Source organism: Phyllobates terribilis, unplaced genomic scaffold (genome assembly GCF_046119375.1).
Source record: "Phyllobates terribilis strain yellow unplaced genomic scaffold, ASM4611937v1 Scaffold_9__5_contigs__length_417890890, whole genome shotgun sequence".
NCBI classification, from domain to species: Eukaryota; Metazoa; Chordata; class Amphibia; order Anura; family Dendrobatidae; genus Phyllobates; species Phyllobates terribilis.
Window position 1 is genome coordinate 401,954,573 of NW_027362769.1, and position 22,989 is coordinate 401,977,561.

Sequence of the window (22,989 nt, forward strand, 5' to 3'; positions counted from 1 at the left end):
CATGGGGAAGACCCCTGGAAGCATCTCTGACTCGCAGGTCACTGCTGTCAACGATGTTGTCAGAGTATTACGCCACTTTTACGGACTCACAATAAAACATACAAAAAATAAACCAAAATGGATTTTCCTGGGAAATATGTTAAGGAACATCCTTTCCCGGGTAATGACTTGTATATAAGGCAAAATAAATAACCAAAACAAAAATGCTCCTCCACACCTTAGGCTATATTCACACATAGCGCTTTTGATGCGTTTTTGCACTTTTGCATTGCTTTCAACAAAGACAATTGCATTCACTGGGAAATGTCTTTTTACATTTTACAACCTTAGGAAGTGGGTCTCCCATACTGTTTGCATATGCAGTGAAGCAACGAATGCCAAAAATTTGGAGGAACTCCAATGCCCCTAGCAAGAGATGTAGAGGTCAGAGGGCCTCCTGAAAACAATGTTCCCATTATTAGGAAGTGGGAAGAGGAGGAGGAGGAGGAGGTGCAGGAGCTGTAGAATGTGGGGGCAACCCTGAATAACCCAGGGCCCGCAATCCTCGGCATCGGGAGGATGTGTTCCATTCCAAGGCTCAACTGGCTTCCACTATATTAACCCAGTGTGCCGTCAGCGAGATGTACCGTTCCTGCCCACAAGCACTAGTCCACGTGTCCGTGGTTAGGTGGACTTTCCCAGTAACTGCGTTGCTGAGGGCATGTCTAATGTTGTGGAACACGTGCTCGTGTAATGCGGGGACGGCACACCGGGAGAAATAGTGGTGGCTGGGGACCGAGTACTGATGGTGCTAGTTGAGAGTGTTCAACGACAGGTGAAGGGCGGGAGGAATCTTGGCATGTGCCATGGACAGAGGATTGGCTTGCACGCACAACAGCGGAACAAGCGGTCGTGTCACCCACAGACACTGTTGCTGGACCCTGGGGTTCGGCCCACTTAGTTGGGTGCTTTGCTGCCATGTGCCTGATCATGCTGGTGATGGTCAGGCTGCTAATTTTGCTACCCCTACTGATGCTGGCATGGCAGGTGGTGCAAATGGCCTTTTTGGGGTTATCTGCAGAGTCTTTAGAAAATAACCAGACTCGGGAAGACCTAACAGTTGTACAGGCAACTTCCGTTGTGTTGGCGTTACGAGGAACGCTTTCCTGCCACACTGCTTCTTCCTGCCTGTTGGGGTGCTCTGCCTCCCTCCCCCTGTGTGCTGCTGTCCTTGCTCTGTATATCCCTCTTCCAGGTTGGGTCAGTTACTATATCATTCACCACCTTGTCTTCCACTTCTGCACCCTGTTCCTCCTCCTGACTTTCTGGCAATTGTGTCTCATCATCGGCCACCTCTTGTGACAGTAATTGCACTTTCCTACCGTCACCACCGTGTGACCATGGCTGCTCCAATATTTGGGCATCACTACACGCATTCTCCTCTTGACTCACTTGAAGCTGGCCGGGCGAGAGGCTCGAATCTACAAATGGAAAAGTGAACAGCTCTTCAGAGTGTCCAAGTGTGGGATCAGTTGTCTCCGGGCACTCGGCATGGTGGGAGGAAGGAGGATCAGAGTGAGGAATATGCGGTTCAGACTCACGGCTACTGAGACTTGACTGTGTGGAAGACAGGGTGGTGGTGGTGGTGGCTAAGTGACTGGAAGCATCTGCTATCCAACCAACAACCTTTTGACACTTCTCTGTGGTCAATAGTGATGCACTGCGGTCCCCGAGTAATTGGGACAGGAAGGTCAAGCGACAAGATGTGGGTGTTTGTTGTGGCACAATTTCAGCATGCCCACAGCCACATCCTCGGCCTCTGCATGCACCATCAACATCACGTCCACTTCCCCATCCCTTGCCACACACCTTGCCCATTTTTAATGGAGGACAATATTTTCCACGTTCATGAGAAATGGCTTATTTTGGAACGCAGTTACAGTGCCTACAAGTAGTATTCAACCCCCTGCAGATTTAGCTGGTTGACACATGCAGAATTAACTTGCCATTGTGACATTTGTACTGTAGATCAGCCTGGAAGTGGGAAATGCACTGCAGCAAATATATATATATTTTTTTTAAAACGTTAAAAGTTAATTCAGAGTGTCATTTATTATTCAACCCCTCAAACCACAAGAATTCTGTTTGGTCCCCCTAAAGTATTAAGAAGTAGTTCAGGCACCAAGAATAATGAGCTTCACATGTGTGGATTAAAGATCTCTTTTGCCAGCCTTTTCTGACTATTTAAGACCCTCCCCAAACTTGTGAACAGCACTCAGACATGGTCAACATGGGAAAGACAAAGGAGCATTCCAAGGCCATCAGAGACAAGATCATGGAGGGTCACAAGGCTGGCAAGGGGTACAAAACCCTTTCCAAGGAGTTGGGCCTACCTGTCTCCACTGTTGGGAGCATCATCCGTAAGTGGAAGGCTTATGGAACTACTGTTAGCCTTCCACGGCCTGGACAGCCTTTGAAAGTGTCCTCCCGTGCCGAGGCCAGGCTTGTCCGTAGAGTCAAGGCTAACCCAAGGACAACAAGGAAGGAGCTCCGGGAAGATCTCATGGCAGTGGGGACATTGGTTTCAGTCAATACCATAAGTAACGTACTCCACCGCAATGGTCTCCGTTCCAGACGAGCCCGTAAGGTACCTTTACTTTCAAAGCGTCATGTCAAGGCTCGTCTACAGTTTGCTCATGATCACTTGGAGGACTCTGAGACAGACTGGTTCAAGGTTCTATGGTCTGATGAGACCAAGATCGAGATCTTTGGAGCCAACCACACACGTGACGTTTGGAGACTGGATGGCACTGCATACGACCCCAAGAATACCATCCCTACAGTCAAGCATGGTGGTGGCAGCATCATGCTGTGGGGCTGTTTCTCAGCCAAGGGGCCTGGCCATCTGGTCCGCATCCATGGGAAGATGGATAGCACGGCCTACCTGGAGATTTTGGCCAAGAACCTCCGCTCCTCCATCAAGGATCTTAAGATGGGTCGTAATTTCATCTTCCAACAAGACAACGACCCAAAGCACACAGCCAAGAAAACCAAGGCCTGGTTCAAGAGGGAAAAAGTCAAGGTGTTGGAGTGGCCTAGTCAGTCTCCTGACCTTAACCCAATTGAAAACTTGTGGAAGGAGCTCAAGAATAAAGTCCACATGAGACACCCAAAGAACCTAGATAACTTGGAGAAGATCTGCATGGAGGAGTGGGCCAAGATAACTCCACAGACCTGTGCCGGCCTGATCAGGTCTTATAAAAGACGATTATTAGCTGTAATTGCAAACAAAGGTTATTCCACAAAATATTAAACATAGGGGTTGTATAATAATTGACCCACACTTTTATGTTTAAAATTTAATAAAATTCAACTGAGCAACATAACTTTTTGGTTTGTAAGATTTATGCTTCTGTTCATAAAACCTACTCTCGTTTGCAGTTTGAAGGCTCTAACGTATTTGCATCTTATCAAACCAGCAAAATCTGCAGGGGGTTGAATACTACTTGTAGGCACTGTATATGTGACATGTCTGACAGAGAACCACGGTTTTAAATACCTGGCCTGTAATTTACTAATATTATCCTTCACAGACACCTAGTGTGAATAGCTTGACCGACACTGCAACAGAATGGAAAAGGAGAGCTGTGGAAAAATGCAAGAACGCAATAGGGTCTTATCAAATGAATAAATGTTACATAAGTATTAAAAACTGCTCACCTAGTAGAGTTGTGTAGGACACAACACCTATAAAGTCTTGACTCCAGATTCTGCAGCTTCCTATGAATATGTCAGAGATTGATGCTGGGAAGGAAGTTGTTTCTGCGCTCTCTTGAGTCATGACAAACCATTAGTATGGATAAAAATGTAGGTTTATTGTCTACACGTCTCAGAGTCCACCGGCTCCTTCCTCAGGACAACCATACATAACCAAAGTTATGTCTGTTGACCCTGAAACACGTAGACAATAAACCTACATTTTTATCAACCCGATCCGACCAAAGTCACACGGCGTCTGAATCGACTCCGTGAACCAGGGAGGAACCGAGCAGAGGGACCAGGTGCTACTCCAGGTCAGACCCCGGACACGGCTGTTGACCCACACCGGGGAATGCAGGAACAGGCAGGTTAGGCTGGCATATAGACAGGTGGGTATTCGCAGGCACGGCTGGTATGCAGACAGGTGGGTACTGGCAAGCACGGCTGGTATGCAGACAGGTGGGTACTGGCAAACATGGCTGGTGTGCAGACAGGGGGGTACTGGCAAGCACGGCTGGCGTGCAGACAGGTGAATACTAGCAACACCAACAAAAGTTCACTTTGGGAGTAAGAGGTGAAAGATGAAGGGAGAAAAGACCCCCTTATTATAAATAATTGCCTCTATCTTCCTGTAGATAATCCCAAACTGACACAAAAGGGGTTTGAATCAAAAATATATAAATTTTATTACGCAACATAAATTTTATTACACAGTAGCGATAAAAAAGTGTAAAAACGGATAGGGAGGGGAGAGGACATCTAGAGAAGGCAGGGTAAGTTAAAGACACCCTGCTCGGAGACTAACATCCCTTAAGGCAGCTTACAATATATAACAGATGTAGATATAGGCTGTCGGCTAGATAATACGAAAATAGAAAATCCTGGCAAAAAACATGCCAGGTAATGTCAAATCTACCAATGATAATATGGAAATGCAGCATGTAACATATATGACCGACAATAGTAGATTATAGGTTCAGAAATAACACTTTGAAAATGTCCATATCGTCAAGTCAGTAGAATTATGTGGTTTCCATTATCTTGAGTCATTATTGGTAGAGTCTAGGGCAGCGTGTGGTAAGATGCTGGGGATGCCTGGCAGCCTCGACGCGCGTTTCGCCCGGAAATGGCTTCGTCAGGAGGTGGATACTAGCAGGTTGGAGCGCAGGCTGGATAGGGACCAGTACAGACTGGGATACAGAAGCAGAGCTGCAGATGCGGTAGACAAGCAGAGCAGAGCGAAACCGCCGGAGCGGTGGACAAGGCAGAGCAGAGCGAAACCACAGAAGCGGTGGACAAGGCAGAGCAGAGCGAAACTGCAGGAGAGGTGGACAAGGCAGAGCAGAGCGAAACCGCAGGAGTGGTGGACAAGACAGAGCAGAGCGAAACCGCAGGAGCGGTGGACAAGGCAGAGCAGAGCGAAACCGCAGGTGCGGTGGAAAAGGCAGAGCAGAGCGAAGCTGCAGGAGAGGTGGAAAAGGCAGAGCAGAGCGAAACCGCAGGAGCGGTGGACAAGGCAGAGCAGAGCAAAACCGCCAGAGCGGTGGACAAAGCAGAGCAGAGGGAAATCGCAGGTGCGGTGGACAAGCGGATCAGAGAGAAACCGCCGGAGTGGTAGACAACGCAGAGCAGAGCGAAACCGCAGGTGCGGTGAGCAAGCAGGACAGAGCAAACCCGCAGATGCGGTGAGCAAGCAGAGCAGAGCGAAACCGCAGGTGCGGCGAGCAAGCAGGGCGAAACCGCAGGTGCGGTGAGCAAGCAGAGCAGAGCGAAACCACAGGTGCGGTGAGCAAGCAGAGCAGAGCGAAACCGCAGGTGCGGTGAGCAAGCATAGCAGAGCGAAACTGTAGGTGCGGTGAGCAACCAGAGCAGAGCGAAACTGCAGGTGCGGTGAGCAAGCAGAGCGAAACCGCTGGTGCGGTGAGCAACAGAGAGGACAGGGCTCTGTTCACATGGAACAGACTGGAAAATACAGGAGGATGGTTAGAACACAGGAGGTAGATACGGAGGAAGGGAAAAGGGACAAGCAGAACCAGATACACACAAGGTACTTACAATGAAGTAGCGAGTGGACACTAAACTCATAAACAGAAGTATAGAGACAACAAGTTGGAGTTAGGTGCAGGTTCAGACACTGCAGGAAAAGGGAAGGTACGAACATAGAGACAAACAGGTAACAGGCTAGGAGACAGTTCAGACAGGAACTGACACTGGAACGAGATACAGGAACGAGCCTGAGTACTCAGCCCCCAGGAAGGCGGAAACAGACTAGAAGTCACAGGTAACAGGCCTGGGTATACAGCCCTCAGGGTGGCGGAAACAGACTAGAAGTCACAGATACAGGTAACAGGCCTGGGTATGCAGCCCCCAGGGTGGCAGAAACAGACAAGATGTAGCACAAGACCTGGCAACTCAGAGGCAAGGAGCACACTGATAGTAAGTGATGCTCTGGCACCTCCAACTGGGTGGAGGGGGGTTAAGTATCCAGTGACTCACAGCAATAGGCTGGGGACACATTAGGAGTGCGCACACTGCAGCTATAAGAATCAGGAAATCACCGGGCCGCCACCCTAAGCAATCAGACAAGAGACATGCACACAGCATGTACTGGAGCAAAGTGTGCAACCTGGACTGATAGGTAAGATTGCGGTCTTGCATGGTGGGAGGTGGTAAGCCATGCAAGCACGCCACCAGGGATGTTACACTCTCCCTGACGCAGCATCTTTCCCTACTCTGCCTGGTTCCAGGGTAGACTGTGACGAGCATGGCGGTGCCAGGTCTGATATAGACCTGATGAAGCTGTGTGGCCAGCCAATCACTGTAATGGCACAACCAAATGGCTACGGCATTACAGTGCGTGGCAGGCAATCCCTGCATGTTCATTGGCTCTCTAAAGAGCGCCAAACATGCAGGGCGGAGACCCGAGCTCCCGCCGAGCAACCCTGGAAATACTCGGCGAGCTTGTCGAGCACAGTGATGCTCAGGCGAGTACCGAGCAGTGGCGAACATGCTCGCTCATCACTAGTAATCACCTCTCCACAGGATGAGTGATAAGCTATTGATTAGTGGGGGTCTGACTGCTGTGACCTGCACCAATTGGTAGAATGTGGAGTTTTTATCCCCATTAGACTGGAGCTCATGTGCGACTTGACCACTGATCCATTCATTCCCTCAGTGGCTGTTCTTGTTTTTTTTCTGGAAGCCCCAAAGAGAATGAATGGAGCCGCCGTCAGACGTCCCACCTGCCGCTGCATTATAAAATGGGGACAAGTCCTGTCAGGGATAAAACTTCCCCATTCTTCCGATAGGTGCGTTTTCCAATGTTCGGACCCAAACGATCAATAAATGATCACCGATCCTGTGGAGCCTATGGATCGGTGATAACTTGTTTTAACCAAAGAACCTCTTTAATGCAATTTACCTTAATTGTACATCCCAGTTATAATGTCACACAGTAGATGTGCAGGAGTCCCTGTGAGTTAAAGTCGACGCTCCACTACAACAGGGATAGCAGATAACTGATATTTGTATATGGCTGTAGGTGGGTCCCGAGGATCAGTTCCCCCTTTGGGCCCCAGACACCCCAGTTTGACCCTGCCCTCATCTCAATAATTGTCTTACTGTTTTCTAATGAAATTTAAGCAGCCAGAATCTTCCTTGTCAGACGAAGTGTTGTTCTTCTTCCTGCTGAAAACACCAAAACAAATAATCATGACTATCACCATTAGTGTCCTTCATCAGTACCATCATCATCCTCACCATCACTTTCATATCCACCATCATCATCACCATCATTATGATCTCCACTCTCATTTTTAGCCTCACTCCGATTTTCACAGTTTTCATTAATTTCACAGCTCAGGGTTTCACCAATATAAAGCTGAAGCAGGACAATATATTTTATGCATTCTCCCTCATAGTTTAATACTCCTTGAACATTGGTCCATGTCCCTTCCCAATTATTTAATGCTTCTCCTACAAAATTTACTTCCCCTCACTCATTGTTTTATACCTCTCCCCATTGTTTCATGACTCTTCTCTATAGTGTCATGCCCCTCCCCCATTGTTTCATGACCCTTCTCTATAGTGTCATGCCCCTCCACCATTGTTTCATGCCCCTTCTCTATAGTGTCATGTCCCTCCCTCATTGTTTCATGACCCTTCTCTATAGTGTCATGCCCTCCCCATTGTTTCATGACCCTTCTCTATAGTGTCATGTCCCTCCCCCATTGTTTCATGACCCTTCTCTATAATGTCATGCCCCTCCCCCATTGTTTCATGACCCTTCTCTATAGTGTCATGCCCCTCCACCATTGTTTCATGCCCCTTCTCTATAGTGTCATGTCCCTCCCTCATTGTTTCATGACCCTTCTCTATAGTGTCATGCCCTCCCCATTGTTTCATGACCCTTCTCTATAGTGTTATGCCCTCCCCCTTTATTTCATGACCCTTCTCTATAGTGTCATGCCCCTCCCCCATTGTTTCATGACCCTTCTCTATAGTGTCATGCCCCTCCCCCATTGTTTCATGACCCTTCTCTATAGTGTCATGCCCCTCCGCCATTGTTTCATGACCCTTCTCTATAGTGTCATGCCCCTCTACCATTGTTTCATGACCCTTCTCTATAGTGTCATGCCCCTCCGCCATTGTTTCATGACCCTTCTCTATAGTGTCATGCCCTCCCCATTGTTTCATGACCCTTCTCTATAGTGTTATGCCCTCCCCCTTTATTTCATGACCCTTCTCTATAGTGTCATGCCCCTCCCCCATTGTTTCATGACCCTTCTCTATAGTGTCATGCCCCTCCCCCATTGTTTCATGACCCTTCTCTATAGTGTCATGCCCCTCCCCCATTGTTTCATGACCCTTCTCTATAGTGTCATGCCCCTCCGCCATTGTTTCATGACCCTTCTCTATAGTGTCATGCCCCTCTACCATTGTTTCATGACCCTTCTCTATAGTGTCATGCCCCTCCCCATTGTTTAATGACCCTTCTCTATAGTGTCATGCCCTTCCCCCATTGTTTTATGACCCTTCTCTATATTGTCATGTGCCTCCCCCATTGTTTCGTGCACTTCAACCAGTATTTTATGCCCCATCACCATTTTTTCCCCCAATGTTTCATGTCCATCCTCTATAATTTCATGCTTCTCCTCTATAGCTTAATGCCCCTCCCTATTGTTTATGGGAATCTCCCATTGTTTTTTGTCCCTCTTTTATTGTTAAATGTTGTTTCCCCAATGTTTCTTCCACTCCTCTAAAATGCCATGCCTCTCCCCATTGTCCCATGCTCCTCCCCATTGTTTCATGCCCTCCCCTATGGTTTGATGCCTTTTCCCATTGTTCCTACTATTTTCTTACGAACCTCTGTGATCTGATAATGTTTGTGATGTTTCTGAGTTATACAGTAACATACAGTATACAGTAACATTTATAGTGTTGAAGGGATCTGTAACCCCCTGGGAGTTACCAGACTGCTACTATGGCCATACAGGTTATAGAAAAGTAAATCTATACATACCTGTATGGCTCATGGTACAGTTGAGCAGAGAGAGGAGGACCATGGTACAGGTCTGATTGCAGAGAAAAGTAGTTTTATCTTTTTGGTTTTCAACAGGTTTGGCGACCGGGGGACGCCAGGCAATGCCCGCCTATCTGATTCTTATTCCCCTAAATCGCCGCCTATCAGCCTAGTTACCACTTTCCGTTCCTCCCCCGCTTGTCACAGGGCTCTGTAACGTGCGCTTTCCTTCCTCACCTCCCGGCGCACGCGCAAAGTGCGGCTCTTATAGACCACGCTTTGTTTCCTCCCGGCCGGGTTTGTATGAGCACAGTGCCGCAGAAAACCTTCTTGTTATGTATCTGGAGTCACTGGAGCGGAAGTCACAGTGACTCCCCGGCGCCTGCGCAATAGAGCACTGAGGCACTCTGCTCATACAAACCCGGCCGGGAGGAAACAAAGCGCTCTCTATAAGAGCCGCGCTTTGCGCATGCGCCGGGAGGTGAGGAAAGAAAGCCCTGTGAAGTGCGGCAGAGGGAGGAAAAATGGTAACTAGGCTGATAGACGCAGATTTAGGGGAATAATAATTAGATAGGTGGGCATTGCTTGGCGGCCCCCGGACGCCAAACCTGTTGAAAACCAAAAAGATAAAACTACTTTCCTCTGTAATCAAACCTCTACCATGGGCCATACAGGTATGTATAAATTTTCTATAACCTGTATGCCCATAGTAGAGGACTGATATCTCCCAGGGGGGTGACAGATTCCCTTTAACGTCACTGTAACCAAGACGAGAAGGGTCAGAGGCTCATCAGCACCAGATCCGCAGGGGCAGCGGAAGTTTCATTATTGTTACCCAAGCCGTCTGACCCTAGTGACCCGGAAAGCAGGAGGCGCTCTACACTAGTCTGGGGAGAGGCATATGAAGCCGTCCGGTGCGGTTTATAGGAGGGGCAGATTTTTCTTGTCCCTGGTGGTCTCCAGCAGTGAAGAGATCATTACTATCTGTGTAAGTGAGGAAGGGAGAAATCCCGCTCATCTTAATCGTATATCAGGTATTGAAAAAATGTTATTTACCTGACTAATAAAAATACATCAATCATTAACCTACGTCTAGATATGGATCTGAACATGTGCCAATAAAGCAGCTTGAACTTTTTTTTTCTCCCACAAGTATTTAGGAATTATTAGTAATAACCATGATGGTCAGTGAACAGATTATTAGTACAGTCCCTGGTGGTCTTGAGCAGTGAATAGGTTATTAGTAAAGTGCCTAGTGGTCGTCAGCAGTGAAGAGGTTATTCGTAAAGTCCCTGGTGGTCTTGAGCAGTGAAGAGGTAATTACTGAAGTCTCCTGTGGTCTAGGGAAATGAAGGAGTTTTCGCAAAAGCCTCTAAGGGGGTTTAAGGTGAATATGTTGTTAGAAATATCCCTGTTCAATTGCATTGAAGGGTTTATCAGTAAAGTTCCTGGTGGTCTGAAGTAGTCATGGAGATATAACTAAAGTCCCTGGTGGTCTAGGACAGATGAGGGGATGTCAGGGAAATATTAATGTCAGGAAAATGTTCTGCCATATTTGCCTGAAATAGATGTTCACCCCCCTCCCTTATTCCCCTTCTGCTCAGCACAAAAGCGCCAATTAACACACGCCTGAGAAATAGCTTACACAAACAAATGCCAGCCAAGGAGCGTTATAACTTCATTAGGAAGCAAGCTCTTGTCCCTGGCACACGCAGGGTGGTAATTACTGGCAGGATTACACTAACTTGCTTGTAACTGGGAAAGTTACTTTCCCAAACTTAACAAAGAAATCTCCAGACAATCCGACTATGAAATGAAATATGAAATATTGTAAGTTCCATGCATCTGACAATAATGCGATCCATATTTCTAGTGACAGAAACAGCCGAGGAATGCATACGTAGTTTTTCATTGTTGCAAACCAAATCAGAGAGCTGTAGCACAAAAACCCCAGAATAGCAGACTGCAGCTTTGCGATGTGTTGTATCTAACTAAAGATAAAATCATAAGGGAAAAAATGGCGTTGTTTGCAAGCTCCTTCGATCAAGTGAGCGATGTCACCACAAGGGGCGTGTGGCCAGACCTCCCCTTAGGTATAAGAGAACCCATGGAGAAGACAGGAGTATTCATTGCCAGGGGGGTATAAGGATTATAAGCAACGGGTCCATTTCGATAACCGCATAATCAAAATGGCGAGCCCCTCCATCACCTATATTGAATCGTCGCAGTGATCTTTATAGAGTAAGTTGTCTTCTTTCATCCTGTTTATTTTATGTAACTGTTTAGGTATTTTAATGTCTCCTTTGTAACATCCTTGTATATATTTTTCCTAAACACTGCCTTCCTTTTGGATTAAATATACAATTTAATATTTCTTTTTTTTTTGTTCTGTAATCGTTCCCTTCCCCGAAGCCATACCCGCTACCAAAACGCAGGCGTCCGACCAGGCCTGTATTTTATTTCAAACTCGGCCGGTGGTGGCAGAGAGCAATAATAATTGGGCTATCGTGAAACTGACAGTCACCATACAGGGGCGTAAACACTGATTCCAGGCTTTGGAACTCGGAAGTATGACGCCATACTCTCACTGGTTGCTTGGCAGTATCAACATAGCGTGATGGCATGGTGAGATATCGCGTGATCTCCCCGATGTCGTTACTGTGTGTTGGGATCCCTGATAAATTGGTGGCAGCGGTGGGATATTACAAAACATCAGTGGCTGGATTGAGCAATCATTCCTGTCACTGAAAATTTGCACGGTTCTTGCGAGAATTCTGTGCAGAGTTTTAAGAAATCAGACTCAGTGTTTTAATATTTTTTATCTGGGACATTACTATACGTGTAGCAGTTGCACCCCCTCCCCTTCTTTTGTTTTTCTATCCTATTTTTTATTTGGCAATAATGGCTACATGTGGAGAGAACTGGTATCACCAGCAGTCAAAGGCCACTGTCACTGCCCTCTGTGAGCTGAGACAGATTGACCCAACGGGCAAAACCAAGGCCCAAATGATTGCTGAACTGTTGCAAGGTGCTGCAGAGCCTGTCCGACAGCAGAGCCCTGATGATGGGGCAGCTAGCCAAGGCCCAGACGGCGCTGCTGCAGGGGTCCCACCTGTGATTGCCAGCAAGACTTGCAGCCAGGGTAGTTTGCACCCCCACCTGCAGATGGCCCTGGAGCAGCTCGCCATAGACGATCATGATGGACGACTGCAGCTCATCCTGAAATTCCAGGAACGAGAGAGCCTGAGAGAGCTGAGCGGCAAGCTGACCGACAACACCAGCTGGAGCTAGCCCGGATTCAGAAGGAGTCTTCCTCCATGCAGACCCGTGAGTCCAACAGTGCCAACTGCTTTAAACCCCCTCCTGAGCATTTCCCTGCGATGGACAAGGATGGGGTCTTGGACACATTCCTGTGAGGCTTTGAAAAGGCCTGCAGGCAGTATCAGCTGCCCATGGACCAGTGGGCAAGGTACTTAACTCTAGGGCTCAGAGGAAAAGCTCTGGAGGTGTTTGCTTCCTTCCCTCGAGAGCAAAATGGAGACTATAAGGTTGTCAAGCAGGCCCTGATAAGAAAGTACCAGCTGACTCCGGAGGTTTACCGGAAAAAGTTCAGAGCCTTCCAATGTGGACCACATGACACCTACAGTGACGTGGTAGATGGGCTCAGAAGCTACTTTGAGCAGTGGATCTGAGGACTGCCCGTCACCACCTTCGAGGACCTGAAGGATCTTATGGTGAAGGACCAGTTTCTTTGTCTTTGCCCAGTGGAAGTGCGACAGTTTGTGCTGTACCGGGAGCCAAAGGAAGCCACCAAAGCAGCCCAGATTACAGATATCTATGAGGCCAACCGCACACCAGAGGTGCGGAAGTCAGCCGCCACCAGCTGGAAAGGGGGTAAGTCTACAACTATCCCCAGTGTTCCAGTCAGCCGGCCCTCAGTGGGTTCTGCCCAATCTCCCAGAACCTGGACTGCATTTGACTCCTGTAAGTGCTATACCTGTGACCAAACAGGTCACATTAGTCTTGTCTGCCCAGAGAGGCAGAAGATGAACACCACATCTAAGGCCCCAGGGCCTACTACAGCCATTCTTTTTGTGGGTGGGGCAATTGGCTTACAGCCTGTTACTGTGGGCAACGCTATCACTGTCGGTCTTAAGGATACTGGCGCAGAACGCACCCTGATCCGCCCTGAGTTTATGTTGCCAGAGGAACTCATTCCTGGGAAGACCCTGACTGTCACCGGGTTTGGGGGTGTTCGCCATCCCATACCAATGGCCCGAGTTTTCCTGGACTGGGGTGCGGAGAAGAGGTTAAGGGAAGTGTGGGTGTCGGAGAATCTCCCCACTAATGTTCTATTGGGAACTGATCTGGGACAGTTGGTTGCCCAATACATTCACGACAACCGTCCCAGATCTGATATGTCATGTAATGCAACTGTCAATACTGTTAATGTTAAGAATAATAAAAGTGTGCGTTGTTGTAAAGGGGAACTCAGCCACCTCACCCCGTGGGGTGATGCTGCTGAGGATCCCTTAAAGCAAGCCAGTATAAGTGCTATGGGTAAGGGGAGCAGGCACGGACACCAGGAAGCAGGTCGTCCCGTGCAGATGACCAGTGTCATGCCAGATAGTGGCATGGTCAATGGTAGCTGCCCCATGACTAGCACGGCTCCAGAGGTGATGAGAAAGGATGGGGAGAAGCACGGGAATCGTAAGGAAAGTGGTCCCGTGCTAACGACCAGTTCCACAATGGACTGTGACATGGCAGGTCATAGCTGCCCTATAGCTAGCCCGGTCCTCCAGGTAGCCATGAGGGGTGGAAGGGTAAGCCCCGCAACCAGACAAGGTAAGAGGAAGGTGTGTCCTCCTGTCTGCCAGGAGTATGGGAGGAAGGTACCCATAGCCTGTCAGAGGTGTGGGGAAAACGTATCCCCAACTGGTCAGGGTGATCGGAAAGCTGGACCCTCAGGTTGGTGGACAAGTGGGCCTGTGGCTTTTCAGATCAGCAGGAAGGGTGGGCCAGGAGATGGGCTTAAAGGGGTGATCTGTAAATCACCCCTTATGCTACATCAAAGCTGGGGAGATGTCAGGGAAATATTAGTGTCAGGAAAATGTTCTTCCATATTTGCCTGACATAGATATTCACCCCCCTCCCTTAGTCCCCTTCTGCTCAGCACAAAAACCCCAATTAACACACGCCTGAGAAATAGCTTACACAAACAAATGCCAGCCAAGGAGTGTTATAACTTCATTAGGAAGCAAGCTCTTGTCCCTGGCACATGCAGGGGGGTAATTACTGGCAAGATTGCACGAATTTGCTTGTAACTGGGAAAGTTGCTTTCCTGAGCTTAACAAAGAAATCTCCAGACAATCCGATTATGAAACGAAATATGAAATATTGTAAGTTCCATGCATCTGACAATAATGGGACCCATATTTCTAGTGACAGAAACAGCCGAGGAATGCATACATAGTTTTTCATTGTTGCAAACCAAATCAGAGAGCTGTAGCACAAAAAACCCCCAGAATATCAGACTGCAGCTATGCGATGTATGGTCTCTAACTGAAGATAAAATCATAAGGGAAAAAATGGCGTCGTTTGCAAGCTTCTGCGATCAACGAGCAATGAGTTATTGCAGAAGTTAGTGTATTTAATAATAATGTACAGGCTGGAGACCGGTCCACATGATGTCACCACAGGGGGCGTGTGGCCAGATCTCCCCGTAGGTATAAGAGAACCCATATAGAAGATAGGAGAACTCATTGCCAGGGGAATATAAGGATTATAAGCAACGGGTTATGTTCAATAACAGCATAATCCTGGGGAGCCCCTCCTCCACCTATATTAAATCGTCGCAGCGATCTTTATAGAGTAAGTTGTCTTCTTTTATCCTGTTTATTTCATGTAACTGCTTATGTATTTTAATGTCTCTTTTGTAACATCCTTGTATATATTTTTCCTAAACACTGCCTCCCTTTTGGATTAAATATAAAATGTAATAGTTCTTATTTTTTGTTCTGTAATCGTTCCCTTCCCAGAAGCCATACCCGCTAACAAAACTTAGGCGTCCGGCCAGGCATGTATTATATTTCAAACTTGGCCAGCAGTGGCAGAGAATAATAATAATTGGGCTATCGTGAAGCTGACAGTGACCATACAGGGGTGTAAACACGGATTCCAGGCTTTGGAACCCAGAGGTGTGACACCATACTCTCACTGGTCGCTTGCCGATATCAACACAGCGATTAGTCTGGATTGCGTGCTCGTGATTCCGGACGAAATACTGACAGTATGATGGCACAGTGAGATATCGCGTGATCTCCCCAATGTCGTTGCTGTGTGTTGGAATCCCTGACAGGGGATATGAGTAAAGTCCCTGATGGTAAAGGGTAGTGAATGTAATTAGTAAAGCCCCTGCTGCCCCTGCTGGTCTAGGGCTCGTAAAGGGTCACTATGACATTTCATGATGGTGTAGGAGGTGAAGCGGTTATTAGTAAATTCCCTGTTGGGGCATTAGAATGGCAGAGAGGAAACTTTTTACTTAATTTTCTAGGCTCCTGTGCAGCCCTACAGTGAGATGTAGGAAATCCCATCCCATTTTTTTGTGCAATTGTCCCTCCAAATGGACCTCTGCCAATATACATGCAAGTGGCATCTCCAGGAGCTTTTGTGGGTATTTCTGGGCAGGAGAGGGGAACAGCCGAAAACTACCCCATATTCACATACCAGGAGTGTGAAGAATATTCTTGAATAATCATATGTGCCCTGGTTGTCAGGTTTCCAGGCACAGTGTAACCCGACTCAAAGCTGTAAGAGAGAAGGGAGGGGGGCTTCAGTGTGAGTGTCCCTCTGTAGCTCTGAGCTGAGCTGACAGGCAAGCTCCCTGCCGTGATTCTTTCCTTTGTTCAATAATGTGCGCTTTTGTTAATATTTCAATACCGAGTTGTGGGAGAACTATATGTCCCAGTTCTTCTCAAAATGGATTTTCTAGCTCAGGAGGAGATAGCAAATGCCAGACTGCATCCTAGCCCAATCTAGCATGTAGAGATGAGGAGATACATGTCCCAGCCTTTTGGAACCTCCTAAAACCAGTGTGTTTGGTTTCCACACGTAGCAGGGGCCCGGCCGGGTCAGTTGACACCAGAACTGTTTCCCTGGGACCTTCCAGTAAGGAGGTATGGGCCACTTTAGTTCTTGGAGTCTCTTAGCTAGAAAGGAACAGGGGTGGAGACTTGTGGTTGAGCCGGGGGGCGGGAGTGGGAGTTCCCAGAGAGTTTGAAGGTCTCTGTAGCCAAAAGCCTATTGTCTTTTCCTGAGGAAGCTCATGACATCAAGAAGTGTGGTAGAAGTCCAGCAACCAAGCAGGGCCCACAACCTTCCCCATGTGACCTCCCATCCCCAGAGCAATGTTTTCCATCTACTGGTAACTGACTTTAAGATCTGTTATGCTTGATGTACCATGGTTTTGTATTTGTAACTCTGACCACTGTATATGTATAACCTTATGTATATAGTACATTGTTTAGTGAGCCCTTGTGGGAATTAAATATATAATTTAATCTTGGGCTGTTCTTGTATCTCGATCCACGAACCCCTACGTCTGTTGTTCGGTCCGACGAACGAGCTACTCGGCTGGTTTGTAGCCTGATATAAGTCTGTTATATGAAATAGAAACTGGTGACAGCTCTATCCAGGCCAACAAGGCTCTGCTTCACTGGAGTACTGAAAGAGCCTCTCAGCCTGTCTGGAGTGTGGGAGAGTGTGGGGCCACATCAGCATCTGAGTGGACCACCTTGTCACACTCCTTGGAGCCTCTCTGTACCCATGTGAACAGGAGGTGACGATGTAGAACTGTGCCGATCTGACCTTACGCGTTCTTGAGGGGTTGCGGAACAGCACATTGGAGCAAAGGGTAGATCCGTATCACGTGCTCCATCTGGTGTAGTGTGACATCAGGTGGATGGCGGGGTATGGATCCACTAAAAGAAGCGGCGACAGTGGGATTCTGCGGGGCCCCACTGGTGCCTTTTTTTCACAGGGAGTTATAGAGGAATCCAGGCAGAGTTACTGAGCTCACTCTCAGCATCTCCGTCCCCTCTCCGAGAAACAGAAGAAAGTGAGAGCAGCGGCTACTTTGGATCTTTATGTGCGTGTCACGAATAATTTGTAGATTTGTGGCAGCTATGATTATGCTGTAATTTAAATGTAGTTTTTCCTTTTGGTTCAACAAGGGTTAATGTTAGTATCTTACTGGCAGCCTCTTGTTAGCGTCAAATGTAGTGTTGAGCATTCCGATATTGAAATATCGGGTATTGACCGATATTCGCGGTATCGGAGTTCCGATACTGAGTTCCGATACTTTTAGAATATGGAATACCGGAATCAGAAGTTCCCATAATGCCTGTGCTCTGCCGTGTCTCTGAAGGATGACAAGCTGGATGGCAGCGCTCAGCTTACTGTACTTGTCATTTAGTGTTAAAGGATTTATTAAAAAAAATAATAGTGTTTTCATGCACCGTCTCTTTAAAAAAGCCGGCCGGCAATTCAGCATCGGTACTCGACAATTTATAACAGACAGAATAGAACATCACACATAGATTAGATAGATAGAAACATGTCAGTCACATATATAATAAATACAGTGACAGTGTTGGTTACTGTACTTATCATTTAGTGTTAAAATAAAGGATTTATTAAAAAAAAATTGGCGTGGGGTTCCCCGTAATTTTAGTCTCTAGCGGAGGTTAAGCAGACGGCTGGGGCAGATGTTTGTAGCCTGGGAAGGGAGTAATACCCACAGAGCTTCCCAGGCTACTAATATCAGCCCCCAGCTGAATACCTAGCCTTTACCAGCTATTAAAATGGGGGACCCCCCAAAAAATGACGTGGGGTCCCCCCTATTTTAATAGCTAGCAAAGGCTAGGCCGACAGCTGGGGGCTGATATTAATAGCCCAGGAAGGGTGCCATGAATATTGGCCCCCTCCCAGGCTAGAAACACCAGCCGTCAGCCGCCCCAGAAATGGCGCATCCATAGGATGTGCCAATTCTGGCACTTAGCCTCGCTCTTCCCACTGCCCTGCAGCGGTGGCAGTGGAGTAATAGGGCTGGGGTTGATGTCAGCTTATAATGCCAGCTGACATCAAGCCCAGGTTAGTAATGGAGAGGCGTCTATAAGACACCCCCATTACTAACCCCATAGTCAAAGTTAAAAAAACCCCACAAACACCCAGAATAAAGTCCTTTAATTGAATTAAACACGCAATTCTTTATTGTTCTAAATTAAACCATACTTACCATCACGCCCATTCCAGCTGAAGCCAACGATCTCCTGCAATAAAAGTAAAATAATAAACCAACCTCATCCTTACCTTTCCATGGTTCCCACGACGGCTCCAGCTCTGCTACATTGACATGACAGGCTGGATCGCAGCCGAAAGCTGCCATCCAGCTTGCCATGCCACAGACACTGAGAAGCGCAGGCATGCTTGTGCTCCTCAGTGTCTGGCTGTGACGGCATCCAGATGAGCCGACAATGAACTCAGCTCACTTCATGCACGTCACTGACAGCGTGGGAGAATTGCCTGCGCTCTGCAGTGTCTATGAAGGATGACATGCTGGATGGCAGCGCTCAGCTGTGATCCAGCCTATCATCTCAATGCCATCCCAGCGCGGGAGAATTCTCCTGCTCAAGCGCTGAGCGCAGGAGAATTTTCTCACGCTGTCAGTGACGTGCATGAGGTGAGCTGAGTTCATTCTTTATGCCGTCACAGCGAGACACTGAGGAGCACAAGCATGCCTGCGCTTCTCAGTGTCTGCTGAATGGCAAGCTGGTTGGCAGCTTTCGGCTGCGATACAGCTTGTCATGTGAATGTAGCAGAGCTGGAGCTGTCGTGGGAACCATGGAAAGGTAAGGATGAGGTTGCTTTATTATTTTACTTTTATTGCAGGAGATCGTTGGCTTCAGCTGGAATGGGCGTGATGGTAAGTATGGTTTAATTTAGAACAATAAAGAATTGTGTCTTTATTTCAATTAAAGGACTTTATTCTGGGTGTTTGTGTTTTCTTTTAACTTTGACTATGGGGTTAGTAATGGAGGTGTCTTATAGACGCCTCTCCATTACTAACCTGGGCTTGATGTCAGCTGGCATTATAAGCTGACATCAACCCCAACCCTATTACCCTACTGCCACCGCTACAGGGCAGTGGGAAGAGCGAGGCTAAGTGCCAGAATTGGCACATCCTATGGATGCGTCATTTCTGGGGCGGCTGACGGCTGGTGTTTCTCACCTGGGAGGGGGCCAATATTCATGGCACCCTTCCTGGGCTATTAGTATCAGCCCCCAGCTGTCTGCCTAGCCTTTGCTAGCTATTAAAATAGGGGGGACCCCACATCATTTTTTTGGGGGGCCCCATTTTAATAGCTTGTAAAGGCTAGGTATTCAGCTGGGGGCTGATATTAGTAGCCTGGGAAGCTCCGTGGGCATTACCCCCTTCCCAGGCTTCAAACATCTGCCCCAGCCGTCTGCTTAACCTCCGCTAGAGACTAAAATTACGGGGAACCCCACGCCATTTTTTTTTTAATAATAAATCCTTTATTTTAACACTAAGTGACAAGTACAGTAATCAACACTGTCACTGTACTTCATATATATGTGACTGACATGTTTCTATCTATCTAATCTATGTGTGATTCTCTATTCTTTCTATTCTAAATTGTCGGGTACAGATGCTGAATTGCCGGCCGGCTTTTTTAAAGAGACGGTGCATGAAAACACTATTATTTTTTTTAATAAATCCTTTAACACTAAATGACAAGTACAGTAACCAACACTGTCACTGTACTTCTTATATATGTGACTGACATGTTTCTATGTATCTAATCTATGTGTGATGCTCTATTCTTTATGTTATAAATTTTCGGTTTCAGATGCTGAATTGCCGGCCGGCTTTTTTAAAGAGACGGTGCATTAAAACACTATTATTTTTTTTAATAAATCCTTTAACACTAAATGACAAGTACAGTAACCAACACTATCACTGTACTTCTTATATATGTGACTGACATGTTTCTATCTATCTAATCTATGTGTGATGCTCTATTCTTTCTGTTCTAAATTGTCGGGTACCGGTGTATGCCGCTGCTGAATTGCCGGCTTTTCATGTAATACATTCTACATTATTCTTAGTTGTTTTCCTTCATGTAGAATAATTAACCTACAAGGAAAGAAAGGGTTTATTTTCATTCCGATATTTGTGTCCCATTGACTTGCATTGGTTTCAGGTATCGGAATCGACGATATCCGATATTTTTTGGGTATCGTTCTGATCCAATCCGATCCAATATTTCCCGATATCGGAAGGTATCTCTCAACACTAGTCAACTGATGTTGGTTGGTGTCACTCCCACCTCCCTTTAAATAGCCACATCATCCATCAGCTGACCACCCGTTATAGTTCATTCTATGCTGACCTCTTTGAAGGAGCCAGTCTCTGGAGAAGCTGTGGTGTTCGGTGCTATTGCAGCGGTGAAGTTTCTTTTTGGAGAGATAAGTGTATTTTATGTTGTTATCTTCCCATTATTACCGTCCTCATGTTGTATAGTGGTGAGACTACTGGCCTGCACACTAGCCAGGTTAAGTCCAGGGCCAGCGATGGTTTAGGCAAGTGATCGCGCACGGGTGGGGGGGACCCGACTAGGGATGATAGGGGAGCTTAGGGACAGACACAGGTTGGTGTCAAGGGGTGTCCCTTCCCTCGTTCCCTACCGCTAGAGGTTCCTCCTCTATAATCCTGTTGTATTTGTGTGCTGTGCCGTCCGCCGGACAACCCCTTCTCATTTTGTGACAGTGCACTCATCATTTCTTCTTTTTCTCTGCTAAGACGTTTTGGTAAACCAGATTATCAGGTCCAGCCGGCATGATTGTGGCAACTGATGAAAATGCAGGATGGCAGGATGAGAGGAAATGAGCCTGAAGGATCGGACACTGACTTGGGGTTAGGGGGTTAGACACTGACTTGGGGTTAGGGGGTCGGACACTGACTTGGTGTTAGGGGGTCAGACACTGACTTGGGGTTAGGGGGTCGGATACTGACTTGGGGTTAGGGGGTCAGACACTGACTTCTAGGGCTGCTGTCCCTTGTAGGTGGCACGTAACAGCTAATTTTCGTACTTTTCTTCCATCAATGGGGCAAAATCTAGCAAGTCTCCTTATTCAGTTCATCTGTTAAACCCCTTCCCCACATCCTTTGTACACCGTGTGTTGCATACATGGATACAGCCAGCACATGCCCCTGACAGCAGCCACCAGAGCTAGCTCAGGTCACTGCTGTGTAGCCACTTAAAGGGTTTGTCCATAAATATAAAAACATGGCTGTATGCAGCACAAGCCATCAAATGATCACAGGTTCCAGTCCCTAAGGTAAACCAAAGAAAAAGTAAGAAAAAAAAACATAAAAAGGTTGATTTATCTCCCATTACAGGTCTGCTATTGCTTCACCCCCAAAAGTTGTATCTTTCAAGATATAACATTATGTAACCTGCCCTGTAAATGCTGTAAAGTAAAAACTATATGTATTGTAATGGCAGAATTAACCCGCTTCTCCAAATAATGCAATAAAGCTCAATCAAAACCTTGTATGTGCTCCAAAATAATATATCAATGCAAACATCCAGCCTCGAGCAGCTGTACTATACAAAACTCAGGGGCTCGGACAATGGCGGCACAAACCACAGAGCTCCGAATTCAATTAACATTAATATATGTATTTATATCGCACTGACCTGGAGAATCGTGGCACCAGGTCATTACCGCACAATGAACATTGTGAAAACAAACCCCCCCAAAAAAACAATGTCGGAATTGTGCTTTCTTTTCCACCATTTGGATTTATTCTCCCCGTTTTCAGTGCAGCACATGATAAAATGGATGGCGTCATTCCAAACTACAGCGAGCCCTCATATGGCGATGATATGGCTCCCGGAAGAAGGGGGAGAATAAACAAAAGTGCAGGAACAAAATGTGGCAGCAGCGAGAAGGGAAAAAGAAGAAGCTGAACCCGTCCCCCCACTGGAGACTCCGCCACCTTCCTGCCCTGCACTGATCATAGAGGAGCGGATATGTTACTATGTGACAATGTATCCATGTTACTATGTGACAATGTATGTGTGTTACTATGTGACGATGTATCTGTGTTACTATGTGACAATGTATCCGTGTTACTGTGTATCAGGATTAACTCTCCGTCTCCCAGTATTTCTTGGACTGGTCTTGCTCACGTTCTATCGAGCCGTCGTGTCTTATAAGTGCCGTTATCTGTGTATATCAGTGTCCGTCATATGACAGGTCCGGCACTGCATCTTTGATGTTGATTGTACCCTTTAAAGGGGTTGTCCAGGATTATAGAACCATGATTAAATGCTTCAAGAAACAACGCCCCCCCCTGACCACCGGTTGTGTGTGGTATTACACTATAAGAGAACTGATAATAGCCAACACCAGGGGTGTAATTATAATAGGTGCAGTCGTACCCATTCATTGAAGCCACAGGGGCCCTATATAGAAAGACAAATGTTATTAAAGACTTGCCCTGTTGGGGCTCATGAGCTTCAAGTTACGCCATTGCCAGACACAACCTGTGAACCAGTGGGGGCGCTCTTTCTGGAAGATAGAAGTTCTTCTCATCCTGTGCAAACTCTTTAATTCATTGCTGCATGTTTTCTCTCCGGACA

The 22,989-nt window shown here is 47.0% G+C and overlaps 1 protein-coding gene across 4 annotated transcripts in view; it reads right to left on the minus strand.

Moving 5' to 3' along the window:
* The window catches only part of LOC141162636 (uncharacterized), a 38,174-nt gene that overhangs the window by 14,575 nt on the left and 610 nt on the right, over positions 1 to 22,989 (minus strand). Inside the window, exons 1-2 of one of the 4 annotated variants that reach the window (XM_073648926.1) lie at positions 22,042 to 22,374; positions 7,360 to 7,422 (exon numbers count right to left, since the gene is read on the minus strand). In XM_073648926.1, coding sequence (XP_073505027.1) covers positions 7,360 to 7,422; positions 22,042 to 22,196 — 218 coding nt within the window. In that variant the 5' untranslated portion in view covers positions 22,197 to 22,374. Of the gene's footprint in view, positions 1 to 7,359; positions 7,426 to 22,041; positions 22,375 to 22,989 lie in introns of those variants that run through there. The other 3 variants (XM_073648925.1, XM_073648928.1, XM_073648927.1) reach the window with 3 other exon arrangements.